Source organism: Entelurus aequoreus, linkage group LG16, assembly GCF_033978785.1.
Source record: "Entelurus aequoreus isolate RoL-2023_Sb linkage group LG16, RoL_Eaeq_v1.1, whole genome shotgun sequence".
NCBI lineage: Eukaryota > Metazoa > Chordata > Actinopteri > Syngnathiformes > Syngnathidae > Entelurus > Entelurus aequoreus.
In genome coordinates, this window is record NC_084746.1 from 28,221,562 (window position 1) to 28,239,769 (window position 18,208).

Consider the following 18,208-nt stretch of genomic DNA (forward strand, 5'->3'; position numbering starts at 1 on the left):
AAACAAAACAATGATATATTAATGTATCTTTTATTCATACTTTTAATTTAATTGTATATTATGTTTATTTTACTTAGTTTTAATTCACTTTTATGTTTTATTCTTTGAAATGCTTATAAGTAATTGCGAAAGGCAGAAAGACTGATATAATAAGCTTGGCTTCTTTGTGCTCCTTTTCAGCCAGGTTGAATAATGGAAGTGTGAACTTGTGACATATCTAGTGTTGTCCCGATACCAAAATTTTGGTACCGGTACCAAAATTATTTCGATGCTTTTCTGTACTTTTCTAAATAAAGGGGACCACAAAAAATGGCATTATTGGCTTTATTTTAACAACAAATCTTACAGTACATTAAACATATGTTTCTTATTGCAAGTTTGTCCTTAAATAAAATAGTGAACATACAAGACAACTTGTCTTTTATTAGTAAATAAGCAAACAAAGGCTCTTAATTTATCTGCTGACATATGCAGTAACATTGTGTCATTTATCATTCTATTATTTTGTCAAAATTATTAAGGACAAGTGGTAGAAAATTAATTAGTAATCTACTTGTTCATTTACTGTTAATATCTGCTTACTTTCTCTTTTAACATGTTCTTTCTACACTTCTGTTAAAATGTAATAATCACTTATTCTTCTGTTGTTTGGATACTTTACATTAGTTTTGGATGATACCATGGGTATCAATCCGATACCAAGTCATTACAGGATCATACATTGGTCATACAAACCCGTTTCCATATGAGTTGGGAAATTGTGTTAGATGTAAATATAAACGGAATACAATGATTTGCGAATCATTTTCAACCCATATTCAGTTGAATGCACTACAAAGACAAGATATTTGATGTTCAAACTCATAAGTTTTTTTTTTTTTTTGCAAATAATAATTAACTTAAAATTTCATGGCTGCAACACGTGCCAAAGTAGTTGGGAAAGGGCATGTTCACCACTGTGTTACATGGCCTTTCCTTTTAACAACACTCAGTAAATGTTTGGGAACTGAGGAGACACATTTTTTAAGCTTCTCAGGTGGAATTCTTTCCCATTCTTGCTTGATGTACAGCTTAAGTTGTTCAACAGTCCGGGGGTCTCCGTTGTGGTATTTTAGGCTTCATAATGCGCCACACATTTTCAATGGGAGACAGGTCTGGACTACAAGCAGGCCAGTCTAGTACCCGCACTCTTTTACTATGAAGCCACGTTGATGTAACACGTGGCTTGGCATTGTCTTGCTGAAATAAGCAGGGGCGTCCATGGTAACGTTGCTTGGATGGCAACATATGTTGCTCCAAAACCTGTATGTACCTTTCAGCATTAATGGCGCCTTCACAGATGTGTAAGTTACCCATGTCTTGGGCACTAATACATCCCCATACCATCACAGATGCTGGCTTTTCAACTTTGCGCCTAGAACAATCCGGATGGTTCTTTTCCTCTTTGGTCCGGAGAACATGACGTCCACAGTTTCCAAAAACAATTTGAAATGTGGACTCGTCAGAGCACAGAACACTTTTCCACTTTGTATCAGTCCATCTTAGATGAGTTTAGGCCCAGCGAAGCCGACAGCGTTTCTGGGTGTTGTTGATAAACGGTTTTCGCCTTGCATAGGAGAGTTTTAACTTGCACTTACAGATGTAGCGACCAACTGTAGTTACTGACAGTGGGTTTCTGAAGTGTTCCTGAGCCCATGTGGTGATATCCTTTACACACTGATGTCGCTTGTTGATGCAGTACAGCCTGATGGATCGAAGGTCACGGGCTTAGCTGCTTACGTGCAGTGATTTCTCCAGATTCTCTGAACCCTTTGATGATATTACGGACCGCAGATGGTGAAATCCCTAAATTCCTTGCAATAGCTGGTTGAGAAAGGTTTTTCTTAAACTGTTCAACAATTTGCTCACGCATTTATTGACAAAGTGGTGACCCTCGCCCCATCCTTGTTTGTGAATGACTGAGCATTTCATGGAATCTACTTTTATACCCAATCATGGCACCCACCTGTTCCCAATTAGCCTGTTCACCTGTGGGATGTTCCAAATAAGTGTTTGATGAGCATTCCTCAACTTTATCAGTATTTATTGCCACCTTTCCCAACTTCTTTGTCACGTGTTGCTGGCATCAAATTCTAAAGTTAATGATTATTTGCAAAAAAACAAATGTTTACCAGTATTGAACATCAAATATGTTGTCTTTGTAGCATATTCAACTGAATATGGGTTGAAAATGATTTGCAAATCATTGTAATCCGTTTATATTTACATCTAACACAATTTCCCAACTCATATGGAAACGGGGTTGGTACATAAAGTCCTCATGTGTCCAGGGACCAGTACTTTTTAGAGGCGGTAAAGTACCGAAAATGATTCATTATTATCGCGGTACTATACTAATACCGGTATACTGTACAACCCCAGACATATCTAAATATAACTTGTTGAGCATGTTTAAAACAAAACTCTCACTATCATAAAACCTTTAGCAGCTGCACCGTCAATGTCTTACGGAAGGTCTGACACACTAAACAGCCATGTAAGAATCCCCCCGACATTCTAGTTGAGCTTTTATCAGGGGGCATACATTGTGGATTGTCCATGTGTAATCACTTAAACTATAGTCTTTCCTAATGTTTCAGCCGTCCAAGCGAGAGAAAAAAGCGGCACGTTGCGTCACATTAGCTGTGCTGCTTGTGCTGAGTGTTGTCTTGAATGGCGGCACGCTGCCACACATGTAGCAGCTCCTGGTCCGGGCGTCTGTTTCAATTTCCCTGCTCGCCTACAACAGCCCCCATGAGACGAGTCATTAGCTGGCTCAGACAGCTGGGGGCACGGGGGTCCTCCGTATGCCTCTCCCCACCACTGCCTCCCCTCCTCGCCGACAACCTCCCACCCTCGGCTGCCTCCTTCCTCTCCATCCTAACGTCTGTCCCGGCAGCACAGCTCCGTATGGCTGGAACCTGCCTCCCAAGTGACAGCCAGCATTTGTTTAATGTCGCTTGAGGTTAAAGGGGAGCGCTGCCCCTCTGGGTGGGAGTGCAACGGGGGAAAGGGGGAGTCATGAACACCTCTAATTATCAATATCTGCACTCTAATGTTGTGGAACATGACCCTGGGCGTGTTCATCCTGTACCTGGAACATAACCAAGGAGATACCTTCTCTCCACCTCAAGTACTCGCACTACGCCATTTGGACTTCGGCGCCATTCCCCTGATCATTCATGCTTTGCCACGTTTGCTTGTCCCATTACTTCTATTCTGCTCTTTTACTGCAATTTCTCTTGACTTTGTGGGTTATTTTCAGTCATATTCATGATTTTTCCTTCTACTTGCAAAAGAAGCAATTGCATTATTGTATCATCTGGACCAGTGTTTTTCCACCTTTTTTAAGCCAAGGCACATTTTTCGTGTTGAAAAAATCCGGAGGCACACCACCAGCAGAAATCATTAAAAAACGAAACTCGGTTGACAGTAAAGAGTCGTTGTCGCAATTGTTGGATATGACTTTAAACCATAACCAACCATGCATCACTATAGCTCTTGTCTCAAAGTAGGTGTACTGTCACGACCTGTCACATCACGCCGTGACTTATTTTGAGTTTTTTGCTGTTTTCCTGTGTGTGGTGTTTTAGTTCCTGTCTTGCGCTTCTGTTCTGGTGGCTTTTTCTCTTTTTTTGGTATTTTCCTGTAGCAGTTTCATGTCTTCCTTTGAGCGATATTTCCCGCGAGAATATTTCAGTAGTTTTTATCCTTCTTTGTGTGAACATTGTTGATTGTCATGTCATGTACGGATGTACTTTGTGGACGCCGTCCGTCTCTGCTCCACAGTAAGTCTTTGCTGTCGTCCAGCATTCTGTTTTTGCTTACTTTGTAGCCAGTTCAGTTTTAGTTTCGTTCTGCGAAGCCTTAAATGCCTTTTCTTAGGGGCACTCACCTTTTGTTTATTTTTGGTTTAAGCATTAGACACCTTTTTACCTGCACGCTGCCTCCCGCTGTTTCCGACATCTACAAAGCAATTAGCTACCTGCTGCCACCTACTGATATGGAAGAGTATTACACGGTTACTCTGCCGAGCTCTAGACAGCACCGACACTCAACAACAACACATAATTTGCAGACTATAATTACTGTTTGCAAAGCATTTTTTTAACCCAAATAGGTGAGATTAGATAATCTCCCACGGCACACCAGACTGTATCTCACGGCACACTGGTTGAAAAACACTGAACTGGACTATAGAGCGCAAACCCTAACATTTTAGGTGTTCTAATATTAGCGGCAGATATACAGTACAGGCCAAAAGTTTGGACACACCTTCTCATTGGATGCGTTTTCTTTATTTTCATGACTATACATTGTAGATTGTCACTGAAGGCATCAAAACTATGAATGAACACATGTGGAGTTATGTACATAACAAAAAAATGTGAAAAACTGAAAACATATTTTATAATTGTAGTTTATTCAAAATAGCCACCCTTTTCTCTGATTATTGCTTTGCACACTCTTGGCATTCTCTCGATGAGCTTCAAGCACACCTGTGAAGGGAAATCCATTTCAGGTGATTACCTCTTGAAGCTCATTGAGATAATGCCAAGAGGATGTCATGTTTGTAGCGCAATCCAAGATAATTTCTTGATTGTGTCTGCTGTTTAACGTCAGCATAGCCATTACAGACGTTATATTTGTGCGCTTGTCCTCAAGGGAAATGTGGTCTTCTTCTGGCAAAACACTACCACTTTTGTCCACTGGCACGGCCAAAATCAACCAACTGAAGGTTCTTAAGTGGGGCTTTAACAATACTAACACAGACACTTGTAAAGGTGTTAGCATTGTAGCTAATGCTAACGACACTAGCATTATTACATTACGATAGCACGTACAAATATGAATGAAAACACTCCTACAGACATCACACATGAGACGGTTTAGTAAGTATGAACACTTTTAGTTTTATTGTAAAACTTACAAACGTTGCTTTGAGGTATGAATGAGGAATCTATACGAGTAGATTCGCTATCGACGGCTAGAAGACTGAACGGTATTCTACTTCCGGTTAAAAGCACTAAATGGAAGGACACTGCAGCATTTGTAGTGAGCGAACTCATTCAAAAGATGGCGCCGTAGCACAAACAAAACACACCTTTTTACTGTGTTTGCTTGTTTTGTTTTTTTTACTTTTTTATATTATGCCCGTCACCGTTCTATAAGCCACAGGGTTCAAAGTGTAGAAAAAAAGTAGAGGCTTATAGTCCAGAATTTACGGTAATTAAATGTATGCGTGTCTTCATTAGTGACCTAGCGTGACGTGGGTTTGATTCCTGGATTAGTTATGGTAAATAGTAAATTATCTGTATTTATATAGCGCTTTACTATACCCGCACAATACCCGTACCACTTTACATTACACGTCACATTCACACATTGATGGCGGAAGCTGCCATTCAAGGCGCTAACCATGACCCATCAGAAGCAAGGTGGGTGAAGTTTCTTGCCCAAGGACACAACGTGACCAGGATGGTGGAAGCTGGATCCGAACCAGGAACCCTCAAGTTGCTGGCACGGCTGCTCTACCATCTGCGCCCCATTATTTAGAGCAGGGGTGTCCAAACTTTTTCCACTGAGGGCCGCACACGGAAAAATTAAAGCATGTGGGGGCCATTTTGATATTTTTCATTTTCAAACCATAACAAAATATATGCATTTTTTATTTATTTTACCTTTAGGGGTCACGGGGACCATAAAGGGTCTCAGTCATTAAAATGTTAAAAATAAATCAGATTATTATTTTTTTAAATTATTTAACGCTTACAGTAAATCTCTATATCAACTTTAAGTTGATATAAAGTAATACAAATTAAAAAAAATGTTTTATGGCTTTTCTGTCAAAAACAACTTAGTTTTTTTATAGTAAAACTGAAATATGCAGTATTTAGTAATTAGAGCCCTAAAAGATCAATAATGCAGGACACCATTGATTTTAATTATTTCATATTTTTGAGTAATCACAGTGAAAAGATAAATAAAAAATCACTAAATATATTTGGGATCCAAAAGGTGCCCCACTCATAAAGTGATACATTTTTAATAGGTTTTTCTTTTACTTTCAACACTTAAGTTAAAAGATCAACTTCAGATATATCTGTCGATTTTATGCTGGAACTATTATTTTGTTTGTTTTATGCGCTTTTGTCAAAGAAAACTTTGAAGTTTTTATATGGCTACTACACAGTATATGCAATATTTACCACATAAAACATTTTAAAGTTAAATATTTCCATTATAACATGGATTTTTTGTCATTATTTTTATTTTTTGAGCAATGGCAAAAAAAGAAAAATGAAGAAAGACTAAAGAAAAAAATACAGCCTGCATGGCAGCTTTTGTGTCAACATTGCAACTTTTTCTCATTAGATTTCACCTCATTCCACTTTTTTTAATGTTCTTTTTTATTTTTACAATAGTATTTCCAGAATGTGTGGCGGGCCGGTAAACAATTAGCTGCGGGCCGCACTTTGGACACCCCTGATTCAGAGTCTTTGTGCTTTAGTTTTTTTAAAAAAAAGGGTGTTGGTTATCATCAAGAACTTGCAAGGAGTTATTCCACTGCACTTCTTCGCAAGGATCAGAGAAGGATCAAACTGAGCATTCGGCTTTTACGTTATGTTGATTTTGGGTCTTGCATGGACTCTAGAATGCAGCGACAGCAAGCAAAAAGCCTCTTATAAGGGAAAACAAAACAGAAATAGTGCAGCACGGATGTGCACAGGAAGCATAGGGAAGGCTATGCTGCATGTCAAGTACAAAGCAAAGCAAAATGATCTGAAGACAGGGCTGGCATGAAAAGCATCCTGATTGCCAATCAGGGACAGGTGAGCGAGAGCCAGTGCTCAGACAAGAGAAGAAGTGGAGGCAAACAGGAAATGGAAAACAAAAATAAAAGCACTAGACATGAAATAATACAAAAACTATTCATTAAATCCAAAGTGTCACGTGAAATCATGACACTTTGGCCCCTTGGCTTGTCCCATCACGTGTATCCTGTTTGTTTGTTGGTATTTGTATTTGTTTATTTGAAGGACAACGTGCAGTTACATTAAGAAGGTGGCTGCACCAGATCTAGCACCGTGCTAATATCCATCTGTACTCCTTTTATGGCGCATTTAACATCCACAATTAAAATTAGACAGGATTAAAAGTACACAACAATATTGTTGTATCATGTCTCTGACTTTGTGCATTATTTACAGTCTTATCTTCAGTCGTTCTGTTTTTCTTTTTTTGCGTCATTACTCGAGAGAGGATCAATCACATTATTTAAATGAGACATATATAGTTGCAGTTGGGTGAGAGTGTAAGGTTATTTTGGATCATTATGAGTCTTGGTATTTTATTCTGAAATGTGTCAGTTAAGATACATTTGTGAGAAGCCATTTCCGGCGATCCCGAGCATGGATCAAAACACCCAAAACTCGCCAAACGTTCTAGACTTAAGTGAGGCCCTAGGCAAGCAGTAACACCGTCACCGTTCTCCAGCTGTGACTTCTCAACTGCAAGCCGCCAGTGGATCATGTCATACACAAACTGGACAACATATTTCATTGTTATTCAAAAGGCTGCGTGCGAGGAGAGCGCCGTGATGCCGCCAGGCCCCTTGACACGGCAGCCCTGCCTGTCCTCAATCAAACGGCTGCAATTAATGGCAAAAATTAGAAACAATCACCGCCTCCCTCCTATTATCCTCAATTAGAGCGTGCTAATCAAGGCCTGATCGCGCTCTGCTGCTCTCTCCAAACTAAATGTCAAACTTCATTATGGCCCGGCGTCGAAATCAAACCCCGCTAACGTGCCATCACCTTCACATCAGGAGGCGGAAAACATGGTGCCACGGGAAAAGGCTATCTGTGCATCAGTTGCCTTATTTGTAACTAGTATACACGTAATCATACCCTGTTTTCTGGAGCACCACAGACACAGAAAGATGAGATAGGATACCACTTGGAATAAATTACCTGGGTGGCCAAAAGGATTTGGGTAAATGACGCCTTAGTGATTGTGTGGCACATTCACCGGCTGTATTGACTCAGAACTGATTCTGTGTTGTTTCGTAACGACGCCATCTACTGGATTAAATCAGTCACTACATTTGATCTGCAAATAAAATAAATAGTTTGCAAATATATATATACACACCGTATTTTCCGAAATATTAGGCGCACTAAAAAAAATTTTTTTTCTCAAAACTCGACAGTGCACTTTATAACACGGTGCGCCTAATGTACGGAATAATTCTGGTTTTGCTTACTGACCTCGAGGCAATTTTATTTGGTACATGGTGTAATGATAAGTGTGACCAGTAGATGGCAGTCAAACATAAGAGGTACGTGTAGACTGCACTATGATGGCAATATAACAACACCAACATTTTATATTACATTGAAAATATAGAACATTACACACGGCACTCAAAAATGTATCAAAATGTTTTAGTATGACTTTGGTAAGCTATGAAGCCGCACCGCTTGATGGATTGTCGGCGCATTAAACATAAAAGTATTTTTAGGTTGTGTGTATAAGGTAAGACATATTTTCTGGCGTTTAGTTTCGCAATATTATGCAAAAGCAACTTTTCTTACCTCCTGGTATCTGCTGATGTGTATTTGGGATCTGCATAAGTCCTGAAAATGACCACCCACAAAACGGCGCATCCTGAAGCGACGGTCAGAAAGCGGCTTGAAGATGATCTGTAAAACATAATCTATGCAACATTTTGACCAAAGAACCACCATCACATGTTATGTAGACCACAAGGAAGTGTTTTACATTTAGAAACAAATAATAATACTACTATGACTCCTTTAATGCGCCCTATAATCCGGTGCGCCTTTTATATGAAAAAAGATCGAAAATAGACCATTTATCGGCAGTGCGCCTTATTATCCGGTGCGCCCTATGGTCCAGAAAATAAAGTATATATAATTTTTATTTTAAACAAATAGCTCTGAAAAAGGAATATAACATGGGCAACACTGGTCAAAGAGTCAAATAATAAACAGGAATAGATGAACATTAACCTTATTTGGTACTGTAATCTCAGAATGACCTCAAGCCTCTGAAATGTTCCATCAAGATCGATGATGGCGAGAAAAAGCGACTTATTTCAGTGCGAGCTGTCACTCGAAAGGCGTGAGAAGCACTTTTTGATAAACGTAGTTCGGCACGTCAGTCAAACGACACAGCAGCTGTATCGGTTACGTGGCGTTTTCTTAAAGTGACACACACGTCGGGGTATCAAGGGACACAGTCTCACTGCTTGTGTTTCATAATGTTTCAGTATTGTTCGACCCTTCACTACAATGCAGACATCCTTGAATGGCATCCATGTTGTTCAGCCAATCTTGCTCAAAGTTTACACACAAATGTGCTTATCAGTTCCCTAAAGGGGAAACACCAAAACACCTTAAAGTTACAGTGGGTGTTTTTATACGGTGTCAGAAATTTCAAGTCAGTCGGACATACGGGGTCAAAATTTGGGGTTTAGTAACAGTCTGGCGTATTTTGGTTATTGTTGTTGGCTTTTTAATCTGGAACATGCTTAACGATGTCATGTGAAATACAAAACCCAAAACCAGTGAAGTTGGCACATTGTGTATTTCGTAAATAAAAACAGAATACAATGATTTGCAAATCCTTTTCAACTTATATTCAATTGAATAGACTGCAAAGACGAGATATTTAATGTTCAAACTGAGAAACGCATTTTTTTTGCAAATAATCATTAACTTAGAATTTAATGGCAGCAACACATTACAAAAATGTTGATACAGTTGCATTTTCACCACTGTGTTACATGGCCTTTCCTTTTAACAAGACTCAGTAAACGTTGGGGAACTGAGGAGACCAATTTTTGAAGCTTTTCAGGTGGAATTATTTCCCATTCTTGCTTGATGTACAGCTTAAGTTGTTCAGTTGTGGTATTTTAGGCTTCATAATGCGCCACACATTTTCAATGGGAGACAGGTCTAGACTACAGGCAGGCCAGTCTAGTACCCGCACTCTTTTACTGCAGAGCCACGCTGTTGTAACACGTGCAGAATGTGGCTGCACATTGTCTTGCTGAAATAAGCAGGGGCGTCCATGAAAAAGACGTTGCTTGGATGGCAACATATGTTGCTCCAAAACCTGTACGTACCTTTCAGCATTAATGGCGCCTTTACAGATGTGTAAATTACCCATGCCTTGGACACTAATACACCCCCATACCATCACAGATGCTGACTTTTGAACTTTGCGCCTATAATAGTGTGGATGGTTCTTTTCCTCTTTGGTCCGGAGGACACGAGTTTCCAAAAACAATTTGAAATGTGGACTCGTTAGACCACAGAACACTTTTCCACTTTGCAACAGTCCATCTTAGATGAAATTGGGCGCAGCAAAGCCGGCGGCGTTTCTGGGTGTTGTTGATAAATTGCTTTGGCTTAGCATAGTATAGTTTTAACTTGTACTTACAGATGTAGTGACAAACTGTAGCTCCTGACAGTGGTTTTCTGAAGTGTTCTTGAGCCCATGAAGTGATATCCTTTACACACTGATGTCGGTTTTTGATGCAGTACCGCCTGAGGGATCGAAGGTCACGGCCTGGCCGTTTATGTGCAGTGATTTCTCCAGATTCTCTGAATCTTTTGATGATATTAGGGACCGTAGATGGTGAAATCCCTAAATTCCTTGCAATAGGTCGTTGAGAAATGTTGTTCTTAAACTGTTCGACAATGCGCTCACACATTTTTTCACAAAGTGGTGACCCTCGCCCCATCTTTTACTGAGTATTTCATGAAAGCTGCTTTTATACCCAATCATGGCACCCACCTGTTCCCAATTAGCCTGTTCACCTGTGGGATGTCCCAAATAAGTGTTTGATGAGCATTCCTCAACTTTCTCAGTCTTTCTTGCCACTTGTGCCAGCTTTTTTGAAACACGTTGCAGGCATCAAATTCCAAATGAGCTAATATTTGCAAAAACTAACAAAGTTTACCAGTTCGAACGTTAAGTATCTTGTCTTTGCAGTCTCTTCAATTGAATATAGATTGAAAAGGATTTGCAAATCATTGTATTCGGTTTTTATTTACCATTTACACAACGTGCCAACTTCACTGGTTTCGGGTTTTGTAGACTCTTACACAAACAAAAACATCACATCATGTGCTCGCTTTTGATCTCCCCCGTCCCCCATAAGATTGAAATCTAACAGGGTTCGCAGGATCTACGCAAGCATGCGGCGCATTAAGAATTGCTGCCCTTATGAATGCAAGCATTAAAAAAAAAAAAAGATCCGGGGTTTAATCAAAAACGGTCCTTCAATATTCAAGAGATGTTCCTACTTGTGCGCCCGCCTTTTGCACACCGGCTTTTACAAATGAGCACATTCTCTAAATAATATGGAAATGGTTACGCAGGCTAAGACGCATTCATTCTCCCACGAACCATCAATCTTTCCGCGTCTCGGTATCATCGCATTTTGTGTTTAACCTGCAACCTTCGCCAAGGATAATGGAGTGACGGGGGGCTTCATTTAGGTCCACTGGAGTGGCAAAGTGTGAGCGCCCTGCACTATGCAACACTTTACATTGATTATCAGAGGGACATTACGGCGGAGGATAAGAGGCGCGTTTCAATGTGCGTATTGTTCATAATAATAGGTACCAGTTGGATTCCAGCTCTACTGTGATGATGATTTTAATTGGGACCGTCAGCTACTGAAGTGTCATATTTCAGGTTCGCGACCCCAAAAAGTCTAGTTTTATAGCAAATCAACGTCGTCCCCAGCACTTTTGCCCAATTCCGAAATTCCCGAGCCGTCTGAGCTTAAGTCTGCACTCCAAAAACCACCAACCCCGCCGCCCCCCACGCGACGCTAGCATCTTCAAACCCCCGCTGAGCCCATCCCACTCCTCCAATAGAGCCCCATCTCCCTAAAGGTAATGACTGAATTAGGCCTAATGTTGTACACTGGCTAATGGCGCCGCGCTGCACATTACGGCATGTGCAACCGGCAAACGACAACAGCAATAATCCCTGAGCCTCTTGTCCTCCTGCACTCCACCCCCGGGGGCTGGGACGGCGCTCAGGGAAATGAATGGAGTTTGCCACACTACAATGAGCTTTTGATGGGAAACAATAGAGGAGGCTGCCAGCACCACACAGGGTGGTAAGAGGGGAGCAATATGGGGCCCATCTACCGACCGACCGGCCCTCCCTCCCTTGCTTCCCTCAGGCCCCAACCTCTCCTCTCCCAGATTCATAATGGCATCCGGGGGGTGGGGGGGAGAAAGGGAAAGTGATGTCAAATGTCAGGAAATCAGACGGATGGCAAGCTGACACCCCCCTCCCATTGTCCCATCCCTCCTATCCCTTTGCCCAACGGTAGCACAGGTTAATATCACATTTATAAAATCACTTACAAGAAACAAAGCCTCCCTTCCCCCTTTTCACTTTCAGACAGTCATATAGCTTCGCCCCGGGGCTAACTTTGGTGTCCATTTGTCCACTGATGGCCCCACACCTGTCTTTTACTCTGCAGAAAGCACCACAGCACAGTCACTCCAGCAGGAGGCAAAGCAGGTTTTTTTCCTGCCTGCTTTTTTGACGCACATTTCTCATGAATAAAAAACCTCTGCGAGGCATTGGGCGATCAGTCAAAAAGTATGCAAATAGTTTGCGATTTGTGGTAGAAGAAAACAAGTGACTCAATATGTTGTCTGAGCTTTATTGACTGTTGCAAGTACGTAGGTGTTTCCAAGGCAACCGATGACTGAAGCTGTTGGAGACGGAGGAAAAGTACATGATTCTACCTTTTGGGCTTTTTTAAAAATCCTCGTCACTTGACTTTTACAGATTTTGCCTGAATGTTTTTGCTACAAACTGTAAGTTTGCGGTCCAGTAATTAGCCATATCCCCCTATTTTTCATTGTGGTGTACCAAATAAAGCAATTGATGCCCTTGCATTGCCATTAGTATTTACCGTATTTTTCGGAGTATAAGTCGCACCTGCCAAAAATGCATAATAAAGAAGGAAAAATACATATATAAGTCGCATTTTTTGGGGAAATGTATTTGATAAAACCCAACACCAAGAATAGACATTTGAAAGGCAATTTAAAATCAATAAAGAATAGTGAACAACAGGCTGAATAAGTGTACGTTATATGACGCATAAATAACCAACTGAGAACGTGCCTGGTATGTTAACGTAACATATTATGGTAAGAGTCATTCAAATAACTATAACATATAGAACATGCTATACGTTTACCAAACAATCTGTCACTCCTAATCGCTAAATCCCATGAAATCTTATACGTCTAGTCTCTTACGTGAATGAGCTGAATAATATTATTTGATATTTTACGGTAATGTGTTAATAATTTCACACATAAGTCGCTCCTGAGTATAAGTCGCACCCCCGGCCAAACTATGAAAAAAACTGTGACTTATAGTCCTAAAAATACGGTACTCCTGCCCAAGTCCCATGGGTCCAGAGATTGGTAAATTTCAGAAATAAACATTTGTTGCGCGATATAGACAATATACAAAATCAATTACCGTATTTTTCGGACTATAAGGCGCACTTAAAATCCTTTCATTTTCTCAAAACTCGACAGTGCGCCTTATAACCTGGTGCGCCTAATGTATGGAATAATTTTGGTTGTGCTTGCCGACCTCAAAGCTATTTTATTTGGTGCATGGTGAAATGATAAGTGTGACTAGTAGATGGTAGTCACGCATAAGAGATATGTGTAGACTGCAATATGACTCAAGTAAACAACACCAAAATTGTATATGTTCCATTGAAAATATAGAATATTACACACGACAGTCAAAAATCTATCAAAATGTTTTAGTACGACTTTGGTAAGCTATGAAGCCGCACCGCTTGATGGATTGTACTGTGCTTCAACATACAAGTATTATTATGGTGTGTGTATAAGGTAAGACATATTATCTGCCGTTTTGTTTCGCAATATTATGCAAAACCAACTTTTCTTACCTTCTGGTTCCTGCTGATCTGTATTTGGGATCTGCATAAGTCCTGAAAATTTGCGCGCCTCTGCCTTTGTAGTCTGTGCCGACACCGGAGTTGATAAGCTTCTTCTTTTTCTCTATCTTCTTGTTATGGGACATTCCTCCTCCGCTGTTGCCATTTCTAATATAAAGTAGTGTAAAGTTCTTACTTACATCTGTCAGTAAACTCGCCATGAAAGCGCTGAAACATACCGGTGTAGTGAGTTTACATTATTCACCCAAGGAACTTTAGTTATTAGGGAGTTCCGGTTGGACGTTTTTTCACGGGACACATTTCCGGCGTTGTTGTAAACATGGGTTGGCGGATCAATATATAATACCAACTGTAAAGATACTAAGTATAGCATCAGTATATGGCCGATACCACACTGATTAGATTGACGTTTTTTTCTAAATTACAATATTGTTTTTTTGTCATTGTGTAGGGGTGTACAAACTCTGGAAATAAGAGCCAATAGTAGTTTTGGCCTTTGTTTAGTCATTTTGCACTATTGACTTAATATAAAATGTTGTATGTAAAAAAGGAAATAAGGAAATAATATACATTTTCTACAGTTTGTCCTACTTGGGGGGGAGCGAGGGGCTGGAGCCTATGAATCGAACCCAGGTCCTTTTGTTGTGAAGCACGAGTTCTAACCACTGCGCTAATGCGTTGCCAGAAATAATATACCATTAATATTAATTGATATTGTCATACCACCCTTCTGTGTTTTTGTTGTATTACAGTTGTGATCAAAAATGGAATCATTTAATGATATAGAAAATTTGAAGTATGAAGATTGGTTGAGCAGATTCCCCGTTTAAGGACACACGTCGTTAATGACTCAAATAAACACACATGCTTACCCTGACTCCACACTCTACTTTGCTCCAATGCTCAGTTGTCATGCCTTCAGTCTCCTTTGGAAGAAATGTGTCCTAAATGTGGCTGAGACGTTGAAACAGACTGATGCGTCCGGTGTGGCACCGAGCTGAGTGCAATGAAAAAGTGACATAAGTGTGGAATGTACTGTACCTTGACGGACAGTAATGGTGCAATTTCTGATTTTGTAGCAACATTATATATTGCTAACGTGAAACATAACTCTTTACCTATCTGCCCCCCCCTCCAGCTAATGGAACAAGTGACCAGACCAGTTGCGGTGCGGGCAGCGCCACCAGTCCAAAGCTTGAGCCGCCTCCATCGCCACACGCCAACCGCAAGAAACACAGACGGAAAAAGAGCACGGGCATCACCAAGCCAGATGGTTTATCCGCAGGCAACGAAGGTAGGCCGCAATGGCGATGACGACTCATCTTGGTGTAACATTTAACAAAAATGAGTTTGTCACTGGTGTGTGATTACAAAGTAGTATAACTGTTAGTATACCGCCTGCTATGCTCATAAAACACATGGCGCAGTGCAGTGGTCCTTCCCAAAGTTGTGTTACCTCGGTCTAAATGGTCGGGTCCATGAGGCTCAGCGGGGGAGTGGCAGCCAGCTCTTCAGCCAATTAATAATGATCCTGCCGCACAAATGATGAATGGAGCGCTCTAATTGGACGCCATTGTGGAAACACTGAGACGCATCTCGGAGGCCATAAAACTGATGTCAGAGGAGCGGCGTGATCAATCAACAAGATTGATACCCTGGGAAACAACAATGGCATTGACGCCTCATAAATGACGCTTAGCATTTATAATCATTATTAAAAAAAGAAAAAAATCCTGGCTTCTGACAGCTGCTCTTTAAGGTTTGAATGGGGGTCTGTTGACCACATAGGCCATAGTGATCACCACCCATGCTTTTATATTCAAAGTATGCGCTGAGGTCAACATTAACAATTTGGAAGGTTAAGTTTTTTTGGGTTTTTTTGGAGGTAAGACAGCAGGTTTGTATATCAAAATTGAACATTATATGTAGTGCTTAGCTTTGTTACCTTGACATTTAATGATACAAGAGGTTAGCATGCTAGGATGCATGTTTTATTTACAAACCCCGTTTCCATATGAGTTGGGAAATTGTGTTAGATGTAAATATAAACGGAATACAATGATTTGCAAATCCTTTTCAACCCATATTCAATTGAATGCACTACAAAGACAAGATATTTGATGTTCAAACTCATAAACTTTTTTTTTTTTTGCAAATAATAATTAACTTAGATTTTCATGGCTGCAACATGTGCCAAAGTAGTTGGGAAAGGGCATGTTCATCACTGTGTTACATGGCCTTTCCTTTTAACAACACTCAGTAAACGTTTGGGAACTGAGGAGACACATTTTTTAAGCTTCTCAGGTGGAATTCTTTCCCATTCTTGCTTGATGTACAGCTTAAGTTGTTCAACAGTCCGGGGTCTCCGTTGTGGTATTTTAAGCTTCATAATGCGCCACACATTTTCAATGGGAGACAGGTCTGGACTACAGGCAGGCCAGTCTAGTACCCACACTCTTTTACTATGAAGCCACGTTGATGTAACACGTGGCTTGGCATTGTCTTGCTGAAATAAGCAGGGGCGTCCATGGTAACGTTGCTTAGATGGCAACATATGTTGCTCCAAAACCTGTATGTACCTTTCAGCATTGATGGCGCCTTAACAGATGTGTAAGTTATCCATGTCTTTGGCACTAATACACCCCCATACCATCACGGATGCTGGATTTTCAACTTTGCGCCTATAACAATCCGGATGGTTCTTTTCTTCTTTGGTCCGGAGGACACGACGTCCACAGTTTCCAAAAACAATTTGAAATGTGGACTCGTCAGACTACAGAACACTTTTCCACTTTGTTTCAGTCCATCTTAGATGAGCTCAGGCCAACGAAGCCGACGGCATTTCTGGGTGTTGTTTATAAACGGTTTTCGCCTTGCATAGGAGAGTTTTAACTTGCACTTACAGATGTAGTGACCAACTGTAGTTACTGACAGGGGGTTTCTGAAGTGTTCCTGAGCCCATGTGGTGATATCCTTTACACACTGATGCCGCTTGTTGATGCAGTACAGCCTGAGGGATCGAAGGTCACAGGCTTAGCTGCTTACGTGCAGTGATTTCTCCAGATTCTCTGAACCCTTTGATGATATTAAGGACTGTAGATGGTGAAATCCCTAAATTCCTTGCAATAGCTGGTTGATAAAGGTTTTTCTTAAACTGTTCAACAATTTGCTCACGCATTTGTTGACAAAGTGGTGAACCTCGCCCCATCCTTGTTTGTGAATGACTGAGCATTTCATGGAATCTACTTTTATACCCAATCATGGCACCCACCTGTTTCCAATTTGCCTGTTCACCTGTGGGATGCTCCAAATAAGTGTTTGATGAGCATTCCTCAACTTTATCAGTATTTATTGCCACCTTTCCCAACTTCTTTGTCACATGTTGCTGGCATCAAATTCTAAAGTTAATGATTATTTGCAAAAAAAAAAAATGTATTGAACATCAAATATGTTGTTTTTGTAGCATATTCAACTGAATATGGGTTGAAAATGATTTGCAAATCATTGTATTCCGTTTATATTTACATCTAACACAATTTCCCAACTCATATGGAAACGGGGTTTGTACATTGTTTTACTGGTAAGCCTACTAATTCATCAACGTGAGTCACCTGGGCTACTTTCCTTGTTATAACTTAGGGATTCTCTACTGGTGGCTCCCGACTCAAGAGTTGGTGACGGACCCTCTTTCAGTGTGTAGCGGGTCGAGATGTGACATCTCGACGAGGCGAGTCTTGAACAGCTCTTTTAAGCAATGAGAACCGATCTCCAGGTGCAAGACATTCTTACTCGTGCTAAAGTGATTTGGTTTCAGGAGGTCATAGAGGTTTGTTTTAGAGAGTTTTTATCAGCTGTCGTTATGACAAAATGCATTTTTTAAGTATTAGTGTGGTGATGACCAATTTGGGCCGCCGCTTGTCATTAAGGGGTGATGGTGGGTTGTTAGAAATCATGTTATCCTATCAAAACACCAACATTGCTCACTTTGATTCAGTCACTGCAGCACTATGTATTTAGTTGGCAAGGTGCTAACAGTATAAACTAGTTAGTGGGGGTGTGCATCTCTACCTTAAGTAGCGATCCGATATGAATCTCGATACATTGGTTACGATTATATTCACTAACAATACTTTTTAAAACATTACGATTCGATGC

The 18,208-nt window shown here is 40.5% G+C and overlaps 1 protein-coding gene across 4 annotated transcripts in view; it reads left to right on the forward strand.

Moving 5' to 3' along the window:
- The window catches only part of agap3 (ArfGAP with GTPase domain, ankyrin repeat and PH domain 3), a 425,021-nt gene that overhangs the window by 323,754 nt on the left and 83,059 nt on the right, over positions 1-18,208 (forward strand). For all 4 annotated transcript variants that reach the window (XM_062022533.1, XM_062022534.1, XM_062022532.1 and 1 more), the window contains exon 13: positions 15,192-15,347. In XM_062022533.1, the coding sequence (XP_061878517.1) occupies positions 15,192-15,347 (156 nt within the window). The remainder of the gene's footprint in view (positions 1-15,191; positions 15,348-18,208) is intronic.